General features: G+C 36.4%; 2 protein-coding genes across 2 annotated transcripts in view; one reads left to right on the top strand and one right to left on the bottom strand.

Moving 5' to 3' along the window:
* PEX3 (peroxisomal biogenesis factor 3) overlaps window positions 1-570 on the bottom strand; it is a 42,760-nt gene extending 42,190 nt beyond the window's left edge. Inside the window, exon 1 of the mRNA XM_074187740.1 lies at window positions 296-570. Within this exon, the coding sequence (XP_074043841.1) occupies window positions 296-368 (73 nt within the window). The 5' untranslated portion in view covers window positions 369-570. The remainder of the gene's footprint in view (window positions 1-295) is intronic.
* Window positions 463-19,989, top strand: part of ADAT2 (adenosine deaminase tRNA specific 2) — a 31,692-nt gene continuing 12,165 nt past the window's right edge. Inside the window, exons 1-3 of the mRNA XM_074187741.1 lie at window positions 463-755; window positions 13,735-13,839; window positions 19,175-19,326. Of these exons, the coding sequence (XP_074043842.1) occupies window positions 669-755; window positions 13,735-13,839; window positions 19,175-19,326 (344 nt within the window). The 5' untranslated portion in view covers window positions 463-668. The remainder of the gene's footprint in view (window positions 756-13,734; window positions 13,840-19,174; window positions 19,327-19,989) is intronic.

Genomic DNA, 19,989 nt, shown 5'->3' with positions numbered 1-19,989 from the left:
GGAAGGGGCCCAGCTGGCTAGCTAACACTAGCTTGGGCGAGCTAATACTCATATGAACCTTCTCATTTCATAGAGCAAGTCCAAGGAGCTTTTATAGATGAAGCAAAGGAGAGAGACGAATTTGAAGATATAATGTAATTTTTTTTTTACATTGTAAAAATGAAAATAAAATAAATTGTAAAACTCAGCGGCTAAAAGGGAAAGGTCCGTCTCTGGGCCTCCGCTTTGTCATCGGTCAAAAGAGGGCCGAGGGCGTGCGAGGCTCGGGCCCCTGCGCCCCGGCGCCCGCACCCACCTCCGAGGACTGTGCCCACAAACAGGCATTTCTTCTTGTGACGTTTCAGAAAATTCCACACGGACTTCAGCATCTTCCGGTCCCGGAGGGGCGTGTTGGGGGGCCGTGGGGGGCGCACGCAGGAGCAGGGGGCGCGGGCCGAGGCAGCCGACGCCTCGCCCCTTCCCGGTCCGGACCCCAGTCAGCCGAGAGGCGGGGCGGCGCGCAGAGCCGACTGAGCCGTCCGGGCCGCCGTCCCGCCCGCCGCCGCCGCCGCGGCTGCCTCGGGCCGGAAGGCCGCGTCCGTCGCGCAGTCGGGCCCGGGTGTGCGCAGCATCCGGCGGTCCCCCCCGGAAACGGCCGCCGCCGGCCTCCGACGTTCCGCCGCCGCGAGATGGAGGAGGAGACGGCTGCCGCGGCGCCCCGGGTCCGGGTGCCGGCGGAGGAGCGGGAGGCGTGGATGGAGAGGGCCGCGCTCATGGTGAGGGGGCCGGGCCTGGGCGGGGCCTCTTCCGCGCACTCTGACCCGCTGGGAGGGAGGCGGCGGCCGGGGGCCTCCCGGGCCGGCACCGGGCGGGGGCGCGCACCTGGCGCCGTGCGCACCTGGCGCCGGCCCGAGTGAGCTCGGGGTCCCCGAGGCGGGCCGGGACCCGCTCTTGGCCCCTTCCCCGCGCCGCCAAAAAGTACTGTCCTAGCTCGCCCCGGCAAGCACTTGCCCACCCTTTAGCCCCTCTCATGCCCCCCACATCGTGGGGGTCCCTGGCCCGGCACCATTTCTTTCCTGCCAGAAGGGCCGGACGCGGAGATCCGGGTTCAGCCTTCTCTCCGCCTCGGTTTTTTAAATAAACATATTCCCAAAGACAACTCCAAAGGCTCAAATACAGGAGAATTAAGTGAGATCATAGAGACAGGCATCGCTGTGCAAGTAACGGCTCCCATTCACCATACAGCGTATTTATTAACTGCTGGTGCTTTGCAGGATTCTAGATCCGGAGCTCCAAGACAAGGGCCTTCCTCCTAGAATAGACCCAACTATGGGCACGCAGAGCTATGCTCGGACTCGCGAACACGGGTCTGCAAATCCTGCTTCTCACATAGTATATTGAAGACAATATGGATATTGCAGGGGAAGGGGAAAATTTCGACAGTGATACACTGTTGTTGGAGTTGTGAACAGGTCCAATCATTCTGGAGAACAATTTGGAACCGTGTCCAAAGAGAACTATAAAACTGTGCCCTTTAACCACTATATCTGTATCATAAAGAGATTCTTAAACACCTCCCCCTTCCAAAAAAAAAAAAAGGAAAAAGGACCTCTCCTTTAAAAATATTTATAGTAGCTCTTTTTGTGGTGGCAAAAAATTGGAAGTTGAAGGAATACTCATCAATTGGGAAATGCCTTAGTTGTATATAATTATGAGGGGTTTCTGTGGTATAGGAAATGACAAGCAGGATGGTTTCAGAGAAACCTGGGAAGACTTAGATGAATTGCCACAAAGTAAAATGAGAACACTAATAGTGCTATTGTATGATGATGTGACTGTGAATGACATTCTCCACAATACAGTGATCCTTGTTATTACATGTAAATTGGACACAAATATAAACTATAGGGGCGGCTAGGTGGGGCAGTGGATAAAGCACCGGCCCTGGAGTCAGGAGTACCTGGATTCAAATACGGTCTCAGACACTTAATAATTGCCTAGCCGTGTGGCTTTGGCCAAGCCACTTAACCCCATTTGCCTTGCAAAAACCTAAAACAAAAAAGCAAATATAAAATATAAAAATTTAAGTCCTGCTGACATATTGGTGGGTTGACTCCACTCTCTCAAGTACTGATTCTTAAGTCATTATTGTGTGAAACTGTTTCTCATTAGTTTCCTGTGTCAGTGAGATCATAGATCCATTTTTTTACCCCGTATTCCCAACTACAATATGCCCTCCTTGAGGCCAAGGATTTTTTTTTACTTTCTTTGAATTTCCAGCACTTAACACAATGCCTGGCAAAGTGTTTTAATCAACAGTTATTGATAACTAGAACTCAAAGCTCATCTGTACAATGCATTCATGTTATAGTTGTGAAAACTAAGGCTTAGGGATGTTAACTGTATCTCCTAAAGTCACTCGATTAGTAAGTATCAGAAACAGAATTTGAACCCAGACCCTCTGATTCCAAAGTCAATATTCTTTCTGTTGTACTGAACCTTTATCCTCATTTTATTGTAGTTTTTGTGTTTTTTGTTTTGTGGTCATCTCTGGGTCCTGATTTCTGCGTCAAATATTTATTAGCAAATTTCTTATGAGAGCTTGTCTAAATGCATTATAACTTTAAATTATATAATAGGAAAAGCTCTGGACCTCAAAAATGAAAGCTCTAGGTTCAAAACCAATTCCTTCATTTTCTATTATGGAAATAATTTTGCAAATCACTTTAGCCTGTGTATGAGCCTTGATTTCCTCATTTGTAAATAGAAATAATATCTTAACTACCCAAAATGCAGACTTTGTATATAGAAAAGACTTTGTAACCTTTAAAGTGTTATATGCATGCAAGGAATTCATTATTCCTTTCCTTCTTTAGCTTCTCTAGTAATACCTTCAGTGTTGGCTGTCTTCAGTTTAATTAAATGATGTCACTAACATGTTTCTTAATTTTATCTACAAAAACATCAATCTTCTCTTCACTAGTTTCTAATTTCTCTACTCACATTCTTTTGACTTTGCTGTATATTTTACCAGTTGGTTTCACTATGTCTAACAATTTTCATTTCTTTCCAGTTCCCTTTGCCCACTCTCTATTTCAGACAGATTTTTTAATACTCCCATTTCAAGTGATTCTCTGTTCTTTCTAGTGCCTGCACTACTGTCTACATAAAAATAATTTCATACACACAATTCAAAACTCACTTTCTCCATAAACTTTACAGCACTATATAAATGTGTAATTATATCATCATCATCATATTTTCCTTAGTGAACACAAATTATGTATCTTTGTGAAAAAGTTCACACATATATATATATATAATTGTAACATTTATTGATCTACCTTGTCTCATCTTTTGTATCATAAGGCTGTCAGAGATAAAAACAAAACTTTGTTGCCTATAATTAATTCCTTGTAGCTTTTTTATAGTATCACATGTTCAATAACTAACACATATTAGTAGTAACAATATTTTAAAAGTGAAGCATTGCTACAGTATCTTACAGACCAGGTTATATCAATTTCTTTTTCACCTTGCAGTAGCAAGTAGAGTAGAAATGGAGGGAAAAAAAAATCTAACTACCAATTGAAGTCTTCTCAGGAAACTATAGAAATAGAATTTAAGTTTATTTTCTCCTCCAATGTTAACTTAGTTGCAAAGAATAGAAGCTTTATCTTCTGTATTTTGCATTATGTTTGAACAGGAGAAAGGCTTAGCTTTCTTTTCCTTTCTTTAAGCAACTTTTTTTTTAATACATCACTGGTTAATTTTTCACACTTAAAAATTTAATTTAAGCATCTTTTTTTTTGCCCAAAGATTTTGGAATTCATCCAAATAGAAAAATTTACAAGCCCTTACTTTGAAATCAGGCAGTGTTTGATTATGCACTAAAGCTAAATCAATCAGTATTAATTGTTTTAAATAAACAGTGTTATACTATCTGGATTGTAAATGCCTATCCCTCAATTTATACATCATTGTACTGAGTGGTTGTGGATTACTTGCCTATTGGTTTGGTTTGTGATAAATTATCTGGTTTCCTAAATTTCAAGGAAAAGAAATTCCAGAAAATAGAGAATTAACTGATAATAAATTACAAACATATATTTTACTGAGAACTATCAAGTATGATTTTAGCTGTCTGGATATGGCCAAATCTGGAGCCAACAGATTAATTGAATCTGCTTGAAGAACATGAAGGTGAAATTTCAATCTTGATAAATCATCAGTATTTTTTTTTGCCAGAAGTTTACCTGAAAATGATCATGCACCTGCAATAAGCAAATGGCTATTCATTTGGAATGGGAAAAGATCTAAAAGAGAGGGAGCAAACAAAAGATGGTGTAGATCTCTTGCTTGTTTTGTCAATACTGTAATTCTCCTAAATTATTAAAGTTTGAAGATTTGAGGTCAGTTTTAATTCCTTCCTTACTCTTACCTTCCTTTATAATGTCTTTTTCTTTTAGTTCCACAGTCACCTTGGTGTACTCTTATTAACTTTTTCCCTATATCTGGACTATTTATTTCAGTCTTCCCCTCTTTATTCCATCCTGCTCACAACCCCAGATTGAGATTATTTCTGTCATAACTGACATAGAAATCACAGATGCTGAAACAGAATGGATCTCAGAAGTTATAGCAAAATAAGGTTTTAGTACTGGGTAAGAACCTATATATTATGTAATTCAATTTCATCATTTTATAGATATGGAAATTGAGAGTTCAAGAAGTAAAGGGTCTGACTCAGAAACACAACTCATAAAAAGCTGAACTAGGATATGAACCCACCTCTGTTTCTAAATCTACTTTTCACTATAATCTGACCATTTATTACCATTTTTGTCACTACTGCCTATAGTCCCCAACAAATGATCTCCAGTAATTTGTTACTTTATGAACTACTATTGATTAAAACAAAGAAATAACAACAACATCAAATGTCATGCATGTAACTTACCTCTGTTGGTCCTAGTTCTTGCCATCGTATCCAAACAGGAAATCTGACCACTCCACATATTGTTGTTGCTTGTTCTCCTCAAAAAATAACCATGACAACATGAATTGGATTTGAATGAGGAGGGTTTGGGTATGAATCACCCTGGATACAATGGGCAGGAACCTTGGCTTTTTTTTTTTGAAGCTATCTATTACACCCTCTCCTCATCACTACATCTAGTCTCTTTCATACTTAACTTTCCTTCAGTTGATACTTTGGATGGTGGGACTTAAGAGTCTTCATCATCATGGATGCCCACTTATCAATTTACTCTGATTTGATGATATTGTTAATTTCTTCTTAAATGTGGTGCATTGTACTTAATGAATATTTAATATTTAGTAAATAATAGGCATTCAACAAATATTTATTAAATTGAATTAAGGGACAGTGATAGAGAGAAGAGTGTATAGTTCCTGGAGTCAGAGGACCTGGGTTTAAATTCTAGCCTTGACATTTATTCCACTATCTGGGAAAAATGATAAAACCAATAGCGAACAGGTTCCCACAACAAAGACATAAGACCAGGAGCACTACAATGAGAAGTGTAATAATGTCATTCAAGGACATCAATGCCATTGCAGTGTTAGAATTGAAGTTACCTCTCCATGCATATTTCTGGTCCACAGATATTCCCTATTTATGTGCCCTTCCATATGTGTTCTCTGATCATATGTGCTTTTTGTGTGTGCCTCTCCATGTGCATATACTTTATATGTCCATTCTTTTTATTAATATTGAATGTATTTTTGGAAGTTACATCTTATGTTTTATAAAGCAAATGTTTTGCTACTACTTTTTCTACACTGCCATGTCATTAAATGCCTTTGGTTTCAGTAAATTTTGTGCATTGCTGACTATTAAAATGTGAATACATCAAGTAGGGAATGATGAACTATAGTTTTTGCGAATGCCGACTCATCAATTACCTAGACCTTTGAGTAGACTACCCTGCAAGTTGTTTGCCCAGTTGTTATAGTTATTTCCCAGAATTCTCTTTTATAAACTCTGTTCCTAGAAAACTGACATATTATTCATCATCCCTTCAACATGTCTCATGAATTCTCAATTCTTCATTTTTATGTCTTCGAATAGAATTCAAACTTTTCTGCTTCACTAAATCCTATCACTCCTTCAAAACTATCTATATTATGAATATTTCCTGAACCCTCCAAAAGTGATCAATGTCTCTAATCAAAATTTTAAACCAACACATTTAGCACATAATATATTTACATAGATACATTTGTATATTTTATGTTCATATTTTTTTAAAAAATCAAATGTTTATTGAACTTCTACCTAATTAAATATGGAAACAAAAAGAGGTATTTCTACTCCTTTTTTTTGAAGAGTATTTTATTGGTGGATCATGATTTTTATTGATGGAGGAATGCAGATTATCACCTGTTCTCCAATTTATAATCTTTGAGAATTATCTGATACTGTGAGAGTCTATTGGCAAACAATTATTAAGTGAGAGCACCCTGCAATGCTTTGGTTAAGTGAGAGATTAAGTCCCTAACTAAAACCAATATGTATCACAGTTAGTACTTGAATTTGTGTCCTGTCTTAAAACCAGTTTTCTATCCATCACACTTTGCTGTCTCTTAATCTCCGTTCTTAAAGACATTTTAGTTGGGGAGATAAGATATACACAAGAAATATTAATACAATATAGGATTTGTGCTGTAGGACTTACATTCAATAGGCATTTTAAGACTCCATGACAAGTTGTATTCAAAGAAAGATTCAAAATACCAGAAGGATTGGTAGGATTCAGAAATTCAGGGAGACATTGGTGCCCTGTGAAAAATAAAGTGGGAGTATATGAGATATGTTAAGAAGACTGTGATTAATTAGTAAAGTGACTTGAAGCATAAGATTTAGTGTAAAAGAATAGTGTGAGGTAATATTGAAAACTAGAATGATAGGACTTTGGCTCCCTGTGAGAGGTAAGTGCTTTAGGGTAGCTGGGCAGTTTAGTGGATAGTGCACTGGCCCTGGAGTTAGGAGGACCTGAGTTCAAGTTCAGCCTTAGACACTGGCTCTTACCAGCTGGGTGACCCTGGGCAAGTCGCTTAACCCTGATGGTCCTTTATCCAGTTGTCCTGATTCATATCTGAACCCTGGAGCCAGATGGCCCTGGAGGAGAAAGTGAGGCTGGTGACTTAGCCAGCACCCCCTCGCTCAAAAACAATTCATGTGCTTGTCATGGCATCAATTCTTTGTTGGCATGGTCTTTTTCAAGGAGAAAGGACAAACGTTATGCAATAGGATATGACTAAGGGTAACAAAGGTAGAGTAAGGGCAGAACCAAAATGCAATGGCAGCAGGCTTTCCTGTGAAGGCCTTTCCTGGGTCCACTCCCTGCTCAAACAGTGGAGATTAACTAGAGTTGAGACTCTAGAGTGTTAGTGTCAAACTCAAATATTGATTAACTTAGAAAACCACAAATTAACACTTTCATGCTTTACTGTATTTTTCTTTATTTTGTTAAGTATTTCACAATTACATTTTAATATGGTTCCATTTGTGCTAGGGAGTGCTTTAAATTGACTCATTGGCAGCCATTTTAACACTCCTGCTCTGGAGTAACAAGTAATTTATGTAGGTGAGAAAAGGTGAGGTAGAAAGCTCTAAATATTTGTTTTTAAAATTTTAGATTTATTTCAATAAGCAATAGAGAGATGTCATGGATGTTCTACAACTGTGGGTTCAAATTCAAATAGGAAACCAGCCTCCTAAACCAGGCCACATCTTGACTTAGAGAACCACATAATAACATTATGTTCTATTGTATTTTTATTTATCTTATTAAATATTTCCTAATTATATTTTAATCTGGGTCAAGCCTAACTGTGGAATGGTGTGGGCTGTGGACTGTGTACTGCCTAAGGACTGAGTGTTTGATACCTCTGTTCCCGTTCCCATATTTTCTCTAATTCCCACCCACCCCCATAACTTGTCTCCCTAGTATCATATTTGAAGTTGTCTTTTGCCTCCTTCTTCACACAAGTTAAAACGTGCTGTTCATTTATATTCACTATGCATGTTTTGTTTTCCTTTTGCCTACTTGTAATTTTGACTTTTCTGAGATTTTGATGTTTCATGATTTGCGCCTTAGGGCATTACCAGAACTTTATTAATATTAAAAAGTTGGGATTTTGTGGCATTGACCAGGTTAGGATTATCAAAAAGAATTATCCAGTTGCCCACATGAAATCTAACTCAGTTCTCTTCAATCAATGAAACAACATTTTTATTTTTTGAAAGATTTTATTTATTTTGAATTTTACAATTTTCCCCCAATCTTACTTCCCTCCCCTTACCCCTCACACCCCCCCAATTAAGGTAGTCTGTTAGTCTTTACATTGTTTCCATAGTATGCATTGTGAATCAACATTTTTAAAATAAATACTATGTACTAGATAGGTACTGTGCTAAATGTTGAGGATATAAATGCAAAAAAGGAGTCAGTCTCCCCTAGGAATCTTATTCTACTTACTTCACTGGGCTAGAATATAGTAACATTCAAATGAGTCAAATGTTCTGAGTCCTAGTATGGGAAATAGAAATTATTTCCACCATCATATTTTAGCCATGTAAATGGTTAAGCCAATCTCTTGTTCCTTTTGTGCTTTCATTAAAATGAAAGTCATGATGTGAAATGCTGACTGAATGTAGGTCCCTGCTAAGAAGGCAAAATGTGTGAAATTCAAGCCTTCTGGCAAGCATTCTATTTACCTTCAAATTGTTTTATTCGTTTTTAATTTGTGGAATAAAATAAGCTCTTCCATAACATAATATAATTTTAAAAAGGATGAATGCAGGTAGTTTTGACTGTGAACTGAGCTCTGCTGCCTTCTTTACAAAAATGATTAGATTCAACTGTAGAAGACTCTTGTAAAAATAGCATTGGAAAGAATGATTGAAAAAATTTGGAAGTACGAGCAGTTTTGGGGCAGCACAGTGGTGCAGTGGATCTTGTCTAGAACTCAGCACAGTGCATGGCATGAAGTAAGCACTTAATAAGTGGTTGTTGAGGTTGATTTCAAATATAGTTCTCTTTCCAATATACCACTGCTTATATATACTATATATATATATATATATGGTATATATATATACCAATATATACTGCTTCTCTGATATATAATTGCACCTGAAAAGATCTGTAATTTTATGTTAGTGCTCTTTTCACTGATACAAACTGAATAACTTAATAGGTAGTTTTATGGAATTGTTGTGATCAGAAAATATATTCTCCTGGGCAGAGTCAGCCTTATGTTGAACTTTCTACATATCAAGGCTGAATGAAACTTGGACAATACTTGTAGAATTTCCAGCTTGGTAAGACCTGCCAGAACTTGTACTCCATTTGTTGTAGCCTTTGAGAACTCAGGATCTTCTCAAGACCTTGGTAAGGCATAAGCCCATATATCTGCCTATAAACTTATTTGCTTAAGTTATTTGTTTAATGTCTTTTTATGAAGTGAATAGAATTTGACAGTGGTCCCAATATGTTCTATAGAGTGATCTTTTTACCCAGGTTAAATATTTAACACCTAACTTGGGAAAACCACTTAAGATTGGTTATCTAAATTATCATAGTCTTTTTAGTATTTTTTTAAAATTTAGTTTTTTAACATTTAACTTAATTTTTATTCATGCTTGCTTTGGGATAGGGACTCGATCATTCAGTAAAAACATCTTGGTTTCTTTATACATTCACCATATTTTCTTTTTAGTATTGACAATAAATAGTCTGTAGAATCACAAAAAGAATGTAATTGATGAACTATATAAACATGAATGAGAGATAAGATAGGATATAGAAGAGTTGGAGAAAAGCAGAATAAAAGTAAGGAAATAGGAACGACATAAACATTCTCAATTGCCAAAAGTTGTAAGGTATATAATGTACTAGTATTCCACAATGCAGTGTAATCCTGGCAGTTTTTCATTAGAACACGCCTGATCTCAGAATGGTATTATATGGGTTCGGCTTGAAATGTATTCCCACTTCCTCTGGTACTTTTGCTCTAAATTCCCTGCTTTTCCTTCATGTTTGAAATGGCCCAAATGTGGCATAATAAATCTCCTTATGTGTTGTTTTACAAAAGAATCCTGGTTACATTGTCTCATTTCATGTACTCGTTTCTAGTAACTCTCTCACTGGTGCACTTAGCTTCTTCCCCCCCCCTCATTTTTCTAAACTTCCAGCCTATTTGTCCCCCTTTTTTTGTCATTTAAACTAGATTCAAACCTGAGCTGTTGATAAAGATCTAATTGGTAAAATCACTATGGTGGAGAACAAGTAATCCAAGTCTCAGCATGTAAGTACTTGAGTTGTGGAACAGCAAGCAGTCTTCTCTGACAAGAGGGTCTATTAGAAGTAGTTAGAAATCAAATTCTACCTCAGCTTTTTTCATGCTATTTCATGTATCTGATCACATACATACCCATGCTAGTTTTGTGTAATGTTGTGAAGTATAAAGATCATTTGGAACCAAAAATATTCCTATCATCATCAACATTCCACATTTTTTCTGGTTTTTTTGCAAGGCAGTGGGGTTAAGTGACTTGCCCAAGGTGATATACCTAGGTAATAATTAAGTGTCTAAGGCTAGATTTCAACTCAGGTTCTCCTGACTTCAGTGCCAGTGTTCTATTCACTGTGCTATCTTGCTGCCCCCGTCATTCCCCTTTTCTTTAGATTATTCCACTTATCTACCAGTCTATGAATGAATATACATACCTATATATACCTTCCATACCTATAAATAAACATATTTGAATTCAACATTCCTTTTTAATTTTTAGTACTTTCTTGGTTTTCATCCCATTCATTAACTATTTCCATGTCTGCCCTTACTTCATAGGTTTCTCATGATTTCTACTTAAGTCTTCTTTAGCTTTTGTTTTCTTCCATGGCTGCTGTTTCACAACTTTACTATCCTTCTTTACCTCTCTGCAATTTAACTGACCTTTCTGTCCCATTTAACGGCCTCTCCTCTAGATTTTTCTTCTTATGACTTGGGACACTACTGCTAGCTGGATCTCTGCCTCTCCATCTCTTTGCACCTTCTCATTCTCCTTTGCAGAATCATCATCCATCTCCTGTCCCCTAATTCTGGATTTCTCAGAAGACTCTTTATTGAGTTTTCCTTTCTTCTTTCTATATAAATCCTCTCTCATAATTTAGTAAACTCCTGTGAGTTTAATTCTCATCCCTATGTACATGACTCAAATCTATTTATCTAGCCCAAATCTTCCCTTTTAACTACAGACCACATTGCCAGTTTCCATTAAACCTATTTTCACCCCATTTTCTTGTAGATGTTTCAAACTCAGCACATTCAAAATAAAACTCATTCCCTCTCCTATTTTTTGTTGAAGGCATCATCATCAATTCAATATCAACCTGTGTTCACTGGATCCTTATTGAAGTGCTGGATACTGGGATCAAAAATCAAAATCAAAACCAAAGTAATAGCTGAACTTACATTCAACAGTGAGGAAATATACATGGACACAGATTAACACAAATTTTATATAAAATAAATATGAACATTTTGGGGTAGGAGGACTAACAATTGAGGGAATCAAGAAAGGTCAAAATTCTTTTTTTCCTTCTAAGGTAAAATACAACCTTTCTACCTTGATATTTAAAGACCCTCATAGAGTAGTTGCAGCCCATCTCTCCTAATTTACTTGACATCAATCCCCTTTCTATATTCTTTATTTCCCTGAACATGGCATTCTGTTTTCTTCCATAACTTTATACAGGTTATCTTCCATACCTAGAATGTACATCTGCCTCACCTTAGCACTGTCAATTACATCAAAATGACTTCCCCAAAGCCTGGAGCCAAACAGAGCAGGTTAGGCTCTAGGGAGAGTCAGGAATCAAACAGAAGTTTAATTTCAAAGAGAGGAAATGACTTGCAAACAAGATGGGGATATAGTACATGTACCAGGGCCCTGCAGTATGGACCCAAGGCAGTGTGGGGAGATCTCAGTACTTATACCTATGACTACTATAGTCCTAACAATGAGGAGCAACAGGGATAATCAGACAAGTTTGATGCATGAACTTCATGACCTGAACAAGGGTACTTGTCCTGTGCTTGTCTGAGTTGAGAGAACACCTGTTGCTGGTCAAAGCAATACAATAATTATGAGATTTTTGCCAGAGGGTGAGATCATCCAGAAGGTGAACACAAAGGATTGTTGTTATGCCAAGCTCAGGACACAGCTTATTTGCTGGGTCTTAATTCTAGAAAACAGAGTAACTCCTAATATTCTGATAACATGTTTAATATCCTTAATTTACTTAAAATAATGCATCATGATACTGTTGTTCCATAATTTGTCCAGCCATTCCCCAACTTATGGGGGCTCTTAGAGTTTCCAATTCTTTGCTACCAAAAAAAAGAGCTGTTATAAATATTTTTGAACAGAGTGATCTTTTCCTCTTTAATCATTTTGGGGTACAAGCCCTGTAGAGTTACAGCTGAAGTAAAGGATAGTAATGCATAGTTTTAGTGATCTTTGGAGGATAACAACTTATTTTTCCAGAATGGCAGTAATACGTCATATTTTTATCAATTGTGCAGTTATGTGTTTTCTCATAGCCCACAACATGTCATTTTCCTTTTTTGTGTTTTTTTTTGCATGAGTTCTTTCTTTCATCACAAGGTGGACACTTCAGACAGTCCTAAAAGCTATGGTTTACTTACTTTGTACATAGCCTCTTTCACCTCTGGGACAGATGCATCTCTTCTCAGATGTAATTGCTTAAAGTGTATAATTACTACAGTTATTTGGGAGCAGGATATGGGGAGAACATCAAGCATATTAATATTTCTTTTTTTTTTTTGGCAAGGCAATGGGGTTAATTGACTTGCCCAAGGTCACACGACTAAGTAAGTATTAATGTCTGAGGTCATTGAACTCAGATCCTCCTGACTTCAAAGCTGTGTCACCTAGCTGTCCTAAACATTAATATTTCATTCCAGTACAGTACTTTACTTTTTTAAATAGTGAAAACTTGTTGTAAGCATGTGAAAATGTAATTGTCTCATCTTGCTTTTGTGTTTTGGATAGGCAAAAGCATTTAAAAGGGTTTGATACCTATAGCTAGCATTTATATAGTACTTTAAAATTTGCAAAGTACTTTACAATTAGTATCTCGTTTGATCCTCACAACAATTCAAGAGATTTATTGTCTACGTTTTACAAACGAAGAAACCAAGGCTAACAAAGGTGAAGTGACTAAACCAGGGGCACAAATTAGCAAGTGTTTGATTTAAACTCAAATCCTCCTGATTCCAGATCCAGTACTCTAATCTCAGTATTGCCTGTCTGCCATATAGATACACACACAAAAAAAGAGGATTCAGTATTTCAGAGGAAGGATGGATTCTGGATTATGAATTTTTCAGGACAAGTACAAAATACTGCTGATAGAAATAAATTTTGGACAGATGGATTTAGTACTGTTTCATAAAAATACTCCTGGAGCCTTGTATGTTTCATATATGTATTTTATTTTTAGAACTGTTCTCTCAGACTCAGTTTCCTGTAAAATGGGAATGATAACTCCTATCTCACAGGATTGTTGTGAAAATCGAATGATATATGATAATGTAAAGCACCATGTAAACCTTAAGTACAATATAAAAACTAGTTATTATTTTTGCTTCAAATTTGAATATTTTATGACAGATTTCATTTATTTTTCTTAACAGGCTAAAGAAGCTCTAGAAAATGGAGAAGTTCCTGTTGGGTGCCTTATGGTCTATAACAATGAAGTTCTGGCAAAGGGGAGGAATGAAGTTAATCAAACTAAAAATGTATGTTGCCTAAAATACCTGAATCCTAAGCAGACAGAGATAATGATAGTAAAAGGAGTAAAAAGGATGTGCTAGTTGTAAGAAAAGGAGGGTGTATATGTAATCAGTTTTTAAAAAAGAAAAATTTCCACATATTGGTTCCTATGCGATAGTGCCATTTTCATTTTGACAGACTTTTTTCTAATGCTAAAGCTAACTAATATGAATAGTAAATCCAGTGAAGTGGTCCCATGTATTCTAATTTGCATTATTTAAAGTTATAATTATATAAAAATATGGTAATGGTTCCAGCCCAGTGGAAATATACAGTGCAAAATTTTACTTTATGGAAGTCACAACAGACTTATTTATATGATTTACATATGAATAGCACCTCAGCTGAGTCTGAACAGTTCATCTGCTCTTCTAAACCTATTTACTGTTGCAAATCCTAAGGCTGCCCAGCACCCTCAGCCTCTAATTCTGGTTTCTACAACTCATTGTTTAATTCTATGGTGACATCTATAATGGTACAGTTAGCAATGGCAGTAGGAAAAGGGTGAGAAAAGAGAAGGAAAACTCCTGTAATTTGCAACTGAACCTGCTTCTCACCAGGGTCTTCTACTTTTCTTGCTTTCCTAGTGCATAGTAGAATGTGTCCTATCTTTTAAAATCTGCTCTATTCCACCATACCTGAAGAAAGCACCTTTCTCAGGTAAGACCTACAGCCTCACTTCATTTCCAAAATATTTTCAGTTCCCATTTTTCTACTTCACTTTGTTCTGAAAAATCAGAATATCTCTAAAGGATTCTATGCTGTGATAAGTGGAAAGTAAGTTGTTTCCTTGCTTTATCCCATTAGGAGACTTCCATAGTTCTTCTGTCTCTAATCATTTGGAGTTCTTACCTCTGCTTTTTATCACTGTCAGTGCTGGGTTATTTGGGGTAGTTTTGAAGGAAGGTTGTGTCCTTACATTTAAGTATCTCAAGGCATATTGTTCTACTAGGCATCCTAAGTAGGAATTCTGAATGCTACTATCAATCACAGTTATATCAAGTCCTTTATTTTCCTAAAAGGTCATTTCTTCTCTTTTCCCTCTACCCCCCCCCCCCACCTTCTCCATATGATTATACTTTTCCTGGATCAATTGTTCTTGGCTGTAAGCTTATATTATTTGCCTTCTGTAATGTAATACTCCAAGTTTTCCATTCCCTTTTGGTGTGGCTGTTGATCCTGACTATGGTGCCTTAGTCCTTGAGTTCTTTCTTTCTGGTTGCTTGCAGTATTTTTTTTTCTATGACCTGGAAGCTCTCAATTTTGGCTATGTTGTCCCTTAGAATTTATTTTAGTTAGATTCTATTTTCATTTTAAGAAATCTGGTTGTGTTTTGGGACTCCCCTCCCTCCTCTTCTTTTTTTTTTTTTGATAATGGCTTTCAGGAAATTCATTGAGTCTTAAATTTTTCTCCTCTCTGTTTTCTAGGTAAGTTGTTTTTGCTGTGGGATATCTTATATTTTCTTCTATTCTTTTGATTTTGTTTTAATATTTCTTGTTGTCAGTGACTCCTTGGTCATTGTATTAGGTCCTGTTATCTGCCTTCCAAATCAACACATCACTAAAGGAAGAGTGGGGCTCAGATAGGCTCCTGCTTCTTTGTTCATGTCTATAAATATGTCCCACATTTATCATGGCTTACTGGAAGTCCACAGGGGCTTTTTATAGACCTTATATATAGCTGCCTGAAACTTTTGATGGCTGTCATCATCATAATGGTAGCAGTTAGCATTTATGTGGTGCTTGAAAGTTTGCAAAGTGCTTTACATGTTTGGTCCTCACAACAGGCAGATGCTAGTATTATTTCCATTTTACAGATGAATAAATTGAGGTAGGTAGAGGTTAAATGACTTGCCCAAGGTCATATGGATGCCTGGTGTTTAAAGGCAGCATTTGAATTCAGATCTTCCTTGCTCCAAGTCCCAGACTCTACTATGAGCCTTCTAACTATCCAGCTACAATATGATACTGCCCGACATGTTCAATGACTAAAGTAAGTACTTGGGATCCCAGTGGGGTCAGCCCACAGACTGTTTATAATCCTGTATTCACCAGTTCTCTTCTATTCCTATTATATTTTGGCATGACCCTGCCTCTGATCCAGGGTTATGATGCTATTTCAGTCATGGTATAAATCCTTACTTCTTTCTTTATATTGGAGTCCCAGTATGAACAAGCTTGTCTACATATTCCTGAGGGAAAATTTCACTGAGGTCTTCATTCTTACATCGTCTTTGATAAGAGTCTCCAGTTTATTTTTCATTTCTGGACTCTACTAGTCTTAGACTTCCAGATAAAAACATCGTTTTATACATATCACCCTCAGGACGATGATCAGATAAGACAAAATAATGTACATACTCTAGTAAAACCTTTGGTGCTATATCTTCTGGTACCATCTAGATTACTTCTCTCTGTAGAATTCTTTATGCTTTATTCATTTATCCAGAATATAAATCTGTACAAAACTAAGATTACTTCCCTTTTTTTCTTCTCTTACTTTATGCATAAATAATCTTCTGAGACATTATTTTGCAGAACAGGTGGAAATCTGTATTGGGAGAGAGAGAGAGAGAGAGAGAGAGAGAGAGAGAGAGAGAGAGAGAGAGAGAGAGAGTTTTTTTAGCAGTAACTCCCTATACCAATGGAATTATAAGTCTGGTCCCCCAAAAAAACCATATATCAAAATTCTTACATTTAGTAATAATCAGGGAAAATTGAAATCTTCCCAAGGTGACTTGTACTGCATTCTATAAATACTTGTGTCATAAGACAAATTGCAGACCACTATTACATCCTACATATCATTAACATGATTAAGATACCCCTGAGTATGAGGTATTATGTCTGTTTATCCTTCTGTAATATACACATTAACAAAATTTTCTGAAAAAAAATGGAAAAATGATCATAGGATTCTTCTTATCACAGATAAGTCTTATGATCTACCAACATGAATTCCCATCTTCACTCCTGTGTTCCACTTACCATTGATCAGATAGGCTTACTTGGAATAGAAACTACACCTTTTGAGTCTTTACTTTTACCTCTCCTAATTTTGGATGGATAAAAAGAGTACCTTATTCAGGATATCACAGAGTCTAAGATTTTAAATGAACCTCACTTATACCTATTCAAAAATTCCTTTCAAAACATCCCCAGCAAATGGTCTTTCTATTTTGATCTGATGAACTCCAATGAGGAATCCACTATGTCCTGATGGAGCCCATATTTCACTTCTGGTTAGTTCTAATTTTTAGGGATTTTTCCTTTTATGGAGCAAAAATCTGCCTCCAACTTTTGCTCATTGCTACCAGATCTTCCTTCTGCCTAGAATCTCCTACAAGAACTTCCTTCATAATAGCTCAAAACCCACTTTCTATGAGACCTTTCATGGGTATACACCCAAACTCCCCAATGAATCAGTGCCTTCCCTCTGATATTATTTCCCACTTATACTGTATATAACTTGTATTTACATTGTTATTTGCATGCTGTCTCCCCTATTAGAGTATGAGCTCCTTGAAGAGGGGCCAAGTGTTTGCCTTTCCTTGTAAATACTTTGCTAAATAAAATATAAGTGCTAAATAAAAGCTTGACTGACTGTTTACCTGTTTGACAAGCCAAAGAGGTCTCTTTCCCCCTCCATATAGCAATTCTTCAGATGTTTGAAGCTTTCATAACCCATATAAACCGTTTCTTCTCCAGTTCAAATGTCCTCTCCTCTCCTAGTTTCTGAAGCAGATCCTTCTATGAAATGTTTCCTAGACCTCTAACCATTCTAACTACCTTCTTTTGAACACATTCTGGTATAAAAAGTATTGCTAGGAATTGAATACAATGCCCCAAATATAGTTTATCTTCTCTATGTTTGGGAAATCATTTGGCTATAATATCACACTTATGACTCAGTTTGGGTTTGTATTTCACTAAAACCCCCATATCATTTCCAAATGAACTGCTGTTTTTTGAAGTTGTTTTTTCCTATTACAGCCTATTCAACTTGATCTATTTTTTTTTACCCTATCAAGATGTTTTTGGATCTGAATTTTGTCAGTTATTGTGTTAAGTATACCAGCAAGCTTTGTGTCATTTGCAAATTTCTTGATATATGCATTCATTTAAATCTTTGATAGAATAGAGTAAGGGATATTGACTCTTTATTAAATTCCTCCTTCCAAGTTGACATAAACTCACTGATCTTTGGGTTCACCTAATTCCCATTCTTCCTAATTATTTTTACTATTAAACACATATCTAGCTTATCCATAAGCAGAGACATTGAAAAATGTTTTGTTGAAACCCAAGTCTACTGTGTCAGTAACACTCCCCTGATTTAGTTTCCCTGTCAAAATCTTTTATATTATCTTGATCTGTCTTTACCTCAAATTCTTCATCAATAAAGGAAAGAAATCAGACTAAATGACCAGTAAGATACTTTCCAGTTATATATTCTACTCTTCTGATATCTGTGAAACAGAATCTTTTTCTCAATACATGATATAAATTGTTGCTAGCAAATATTTTAAATAATTATATATAATATTATAATTCACATTAAATCATGCTGTCAAGATGTTTATTGTACTAAATATTTACTTTCATTAGAAAATTTTTATTGTATATAAAGTTCTATCCTAAAGATAAGTTAAATAATGATACTCTATGAAATTGAATATAGATTTACCTAGAGTGAGGGATCATGAAAATTTTAGAACACATTTGAAACTGGAGCATAAGCTTATGAAAATTTCAGAGTTCCCCTGAAATATTCAGATCCATTATTTTCAAATCCTTTCTTTTGAGCTATATCATTTCTATGTGAGTTTAACAGAAGTTTTTCCCTTGAAGCCTTGGCTTAAAGAAGGATCTAAATCAAGAGGAATTTTATGAAATTGTAGATTTTCCTTTTTTTATTAGATCAATATTATTTATGTGGAAAATGAATTTTTATCAGCTGATTTGGAAAGCCTTGGATACCTTTGTTATGAGTTTGACAAAGGTAAATTATGTCCATAGAGTATGGAAATATACTACAAGAAATGTGTTTTTGGGGCAGCTAGGTGGCACAGTGGATAAAGCACGGGCCTTGGAGTCAGGAGTACCTGGGTTCAATCTGGTCTCAGACACTTAATAATTACCTAGCTGTGTGGCCTTGGGCAAGCCACTTAACCCCATTTGCCTTGCAGAAGCCTAAAAAAAAAAAACCGTGTTTTTGTTAACTTGAATGTAAATAAATAAAATAATAACTTTTAGGGAATGGAAACATTAAGTGAAAAGAATTTTTTTTTCTTTTCTCAGGCTACACGACATGCAGAGATGGTAGCAATTGATCAAGTTCTAGAGTGGTGTCGTCATTATGGTAAAAGTCCTACAGATGTATTTGAACACACTGTGTTATATGTCACTGTGGAGCCATGTATAATGTGTGCTGCTGCTCTTCGTCTGATGAATATCCTTTGACTTTGCTAGATTATACACTTGTCCCTTTTACGTGAACACAAAAGCATCTGGATGTGTGCCCCTCCACAATATCAAAAATTCAAAATAAGTCATGAGACGTTCTTATTACAAAAGACTATATCTTTTACAAAACAATATTTTGGGGGTTCTTAGAAATAAAATTTGACTGTTTGCTTATAATTACTTATACTACTTATAACTATAACTGCTTATAACTACTTTGCTTATAATTACTACACATAACTACTTAAAGAAACTGAAAGTAGAAAAACCACTGAGTTAGCCTCTGGGGAGCCAGTGCCATCTAATGGTAAATCAGAAATGAAAATGAAACATCAATGACTTTATAATTTAAATCAATATGAAAACATAAGATTTTTAAAATAATGCTTCATAAACTTATTTTTGCATATTCAGTGAACTTTACAAAAATAGTAATCATGAAAACTGATTAAAAAGAAACTACCTTTTAATTTAAAGGTTTCAAAATTTCTTTGTTTTAAATATTTTTGTTCGTCTATTTTGCCATCCATACATAATTGCAGCATTTTATTTTAGTTACCTATGCTGGTGTGTGAGAAAGACAAATAGTTCCCAATTTATAAATAATGAACTTTTGTCAAGTTGGAATTATAAAATTTCGCATGTGGAAG

Source organism: Macrotis lagotis, chromosome 5 (genome assembly GCF_037893015.1).
Source record: "Macrotis lagotis isolate mMagLag1 chromosome 5, bilby.v1.9.chrom.fasta, whole genome shotgun sequence".
Taxonomy (NCBI): domain Eukaryota; kingdom Metazoa; phylum Chordata; class Mammalia; order Peramelemorphia; family Peramelidae; genus Macrotis; species Macrotis lagotis.
The sequence above is the reverse complement of the archived record's forward strand: the minus strand, read 5'-3'. Positions and strand labels throughout refer to the sequence as shown.